Genomic DNA, 3,373 nt, shown 5'->3' on the forward strand with positions numbered 1-3,373 from the left:
GCACACGCGCGCACACACACACACACACACACATATAAAATAATACATTATTTCGTTTTACATATTTTATCATGTCTTCCAGTCGTATCACTTTTGTATGTCACAGACTTGTCCAAAATTATTCTACTTTTTATTCTTTTTCTCTTTCTGTAAAGTTACGCAAAAAGTCGAACTGTGTAAAATATTACTCTTTGACGAGAATACATTACGCATATAAAGTTATTACTGTAGTTATTACTTTCAGACATTCCTGAAATCTTTTAACAATTGAATACATATTCTCGGCAAAAATAGTCTTAGTAATATATTATCAATTATTTTTTTGCTACCTATGAAATTGCAGGTATTTCGAAGTTCACACTGAGATTTTCAGATTGAGCTAATTTAACAATAGTCGATAATTTTACCGCCACCCGAGCGGCCTCGTCGAGATCGTCGATTGGTACAATTTTTAAACCCGCATTCGCGATCAAAGCTTTGGCTTCATCCACATTAGTACCCTAAAAAAAAAAAATATCTTTGAGTAATTCTATAAGCAATTGTAATCATCATAATAATTATTTATAAAACAAAGCGCATACCTGCAATCTTACAACAACGGGAATTTTTAAGCTTAATTCCTTAGTTGCGGCGATAATACCTTCTGCTATAACGTCACATCTCATGATGCCGCCGAAGATATTAACTAAGAGAGCATGAACCTGATAGAAAAAAAAAGAATGCATGTAAATTCAATTAAATTATAAAGACTCAATCATAATTTCGTGCACTTACTCGTGGATCAGAAGTGATGATCTTAAATGCTTCCTTCACCGCCGAAGTCGACGCACCACCGCCAACGTCGAGGAAATTAGCCGGCTCGCCACCGTGTAATTTTATAATGTCCATCGTAGCCATGGCTAAACCAGCTCCATTCACCATACAACCTATGTTGCCATCGAGCGCGATGTAATTTAAATCGAATTTCGCAGCTTCGACTTCTTTAGAATCCTCCTGAGTCCAATCTCTCAAATTAAAGAGTTCTTTTTGCCTGAACTCAGCATTGTCGTCAAACCGACATTTACAATCCAGAGCAAAGTCTGTAAAAGAAAATATGTAGGAAGATTCCTGCAAATCGAGCATTTATAAAATATTAAGAAAGACAGAAATTTACAATTCCCATTTATATCTTCAGCAAGAGGATTCACTTCCAAAAGAAGAGCGTCCTTCTTGAGGAACATTTTATAAAGATTTATAATTATATTGGAAATGTAATCCTTTACGTTATCGAGGCCAAGCTTGGCTACTATACGTTCCGCCTGTTCCTTCGTAATTCCTTTATTGATGTCGATAGGTTCGTACATGATAGCGCTAGGATTTGTCGCTGCAACTTCTTCGATGTTTACCCCACCTTGACTAGAAGCTATTATGACAGGACCCTGGGAATGGAAAATATCCATTAAAAATTTAATACAATTATTTTTATTTAATGCAATAACTTTTCAAATGCGCTTTTCATCATTTTAAAAACTTACACCAAAGGCTCTTTCCATCATGACAGCAAGGTAGTACTCTTTACGGGGAAACATGCGCTGAGTAACCATCACGGCATTGCATATTCTGCCACCTTCGCCAGTCTGTTTTGTAATCAGTAGTTTGCCAAGCATTTGACCCGCCAACGATTTAGCTTCTTCTGGACTATAATGATAATAAGCTACAGTATTTTGCAATACATCTAGAGTACATATCGCATGCAATCTAATCAAAAAGATTGTAATTACGTTTCACACATCTTCACACCGCTAACGCTCGTTCCTTTGAAATGTCCTTTTCCTCTGCCACCAGCGAGGACTTGGGCTTTCAAGACGATATCCTTTGTTTTCAAATCGGTAGCGAGTTTAGCTGCTTCGTCAGGAGTTTTGGCGACGCCGAATTTAGGTGTCGGTACGCCAGCCTCATTGAGTAAACTGTAGCTAATGTGTTCATGAACGTTCAAATTCCTAGCCGGTTGTTTGACCAAGCTAGTATTGCACGCTAATATCTAAAAAAAAAGATGTGACAAAAAAGTATAATGATAAACTCTTGTATTTTGGATTATACGCAGTAGATACTCCCAACTCTAGCGTCATTATCATTGATAATAATTTATGCCAAAGTTTATTTTGTATATACTTTGCACATTGATCAGGATAAAGAAAGAAATGTAAATAAAAATTACGCGGCATATTGATATCAAGAAGATAAAATAATGCGTAGATTAAAATATATGCAAATTGGTCTATCAATTATAAATCATGTAACAGTTAAATATAAATCTATACTTGAAGGCTAAATGGCAATAAGCTATGCACATGTTCATCACCTACATACAGCTTTTACATGCGTTTGGCAATGACACTTCATCTGCAATAAAGTGAATTGTATAACAGTTTAAACACACATTGACATTCCTTTATCATTCTCTAAATACAGATTCTTCATCTTTGAACACAAATAAGTTTAAATTAAGTTTTAAACAGACAGTTAATGTTCTCAAAATATTAATATCGCTTGTTTTCTGCATCTATCAATTGCATTTAAAACTTTGAAGTAATTACATTATTTAACAAAAAATTAATTTTTTAGTACAAGAACAATCTCAGTTCGGGCACTAAACATGATTCCGTTTACCAATCCAAGTAGAACACAGTGCTTACAAAGCGTTAACAAAGCGTTAAAAAAGCTAAAAAATAATCGCTTTTTTAGCACTTATATGCGCTTTTTTAATGCTTTATTAACTAGTGTTATTTGGGAAATTGCTCTATAACAATAATAGTGTCATAATTTTGAGAAATTTGCAAAGTTAAAGTTGCAAAAAGGACTGTTTTACAATTAGCATGTTATAATTATGATGCGACATGTTGGAGAAGATTTATTGCATCAAAGCAACAATATACATATAATATAATGCTATACCCCAATACTTGAAATCTATAGTACAATGTGAATTATAGATTTTCAGTACTAGCAGCATATATTGAAACAAACTTATCAATATAAACTCTATTGATGTAAGTACTAATATCGTGTTAAAGTTAATAAATTTTTTAATAAATTAAAAAATGATCAATATGATCATTAATGGTGAAAATCAAAATTTAAAAAATTCAAATTTTTGAAATAATTCATTTATATAAGGATTTTTCACATTCAATTTTCAATTTAAATTAAGTTATCAGTTTTAATATTAGATTCAGCGACCTGAAACTTTTATGTTTGAATAACATAATTAAAAATATTTTTGGTCAGATCCTTTAATGGCTTATATGTAAATTGCAACTTTTAGGGGGCAATTAATACAAACTTTATAACTTAATCAACATATATATATATATACATATATATATATATATAT

General features: G+C 32.5%; 1 protein-coding gene across 1 annotated transcript in view; it reads right to left on the reverse strand.

Moving 5' to 3' along the window:
* Nucleotides 1–329: 329 nt before the first annotated feature.
* The window catches only part of LOC105622096 (succinyl-CoA ligase [ADP-forming] subunit beta, mitochondrial-like), a 5,933-nt gene continuing 2,889 nt past the window's right edge, over nucleotides 330–3,373 (reverse strand). The window contains exons 2-7 of the mRNA XM_012203529.1: nucleotides 1,761–2,020; nucleotides 1,515–1,677; nucleotides 1,154–1,418; nucleotides 775–1,079; nucleotides 582–701; nucleotides 330–500 (exon numbers count right to left, since the gene is read on the reverse strand). Coding sequence (XP_012058919.1) covers nucleotides 330–500; nucleotides 582–701; nucleotides 775–1,079; nucleotides 1,154–1,418; nucleotides 1,515–1,677; nucleotides 1,761–2,020 — 1,284 coding nt within the window. The remainder of the gene's footprint in view (nucleotides 501–581; nucleotides 702–774; nucleotides 1,080–1,153; nucleotides 1,419–1,514; nucleotides 1,678–1,760; nucleotides 2,021–3,373) is intronic.

This window comes from Atta cephalotes (assembly GCF_000143395.1).
Source record: "Atta cephalotes unplaced genomic scaffold scaffold00039, whole genome shotgun sequence".
NCBI classification, from domain to species: Eukaryota; Metazoa; Arthropoda; class Insecta; order Hymenoptera; family Formicidae; genus Atta; species Atta cephalotes.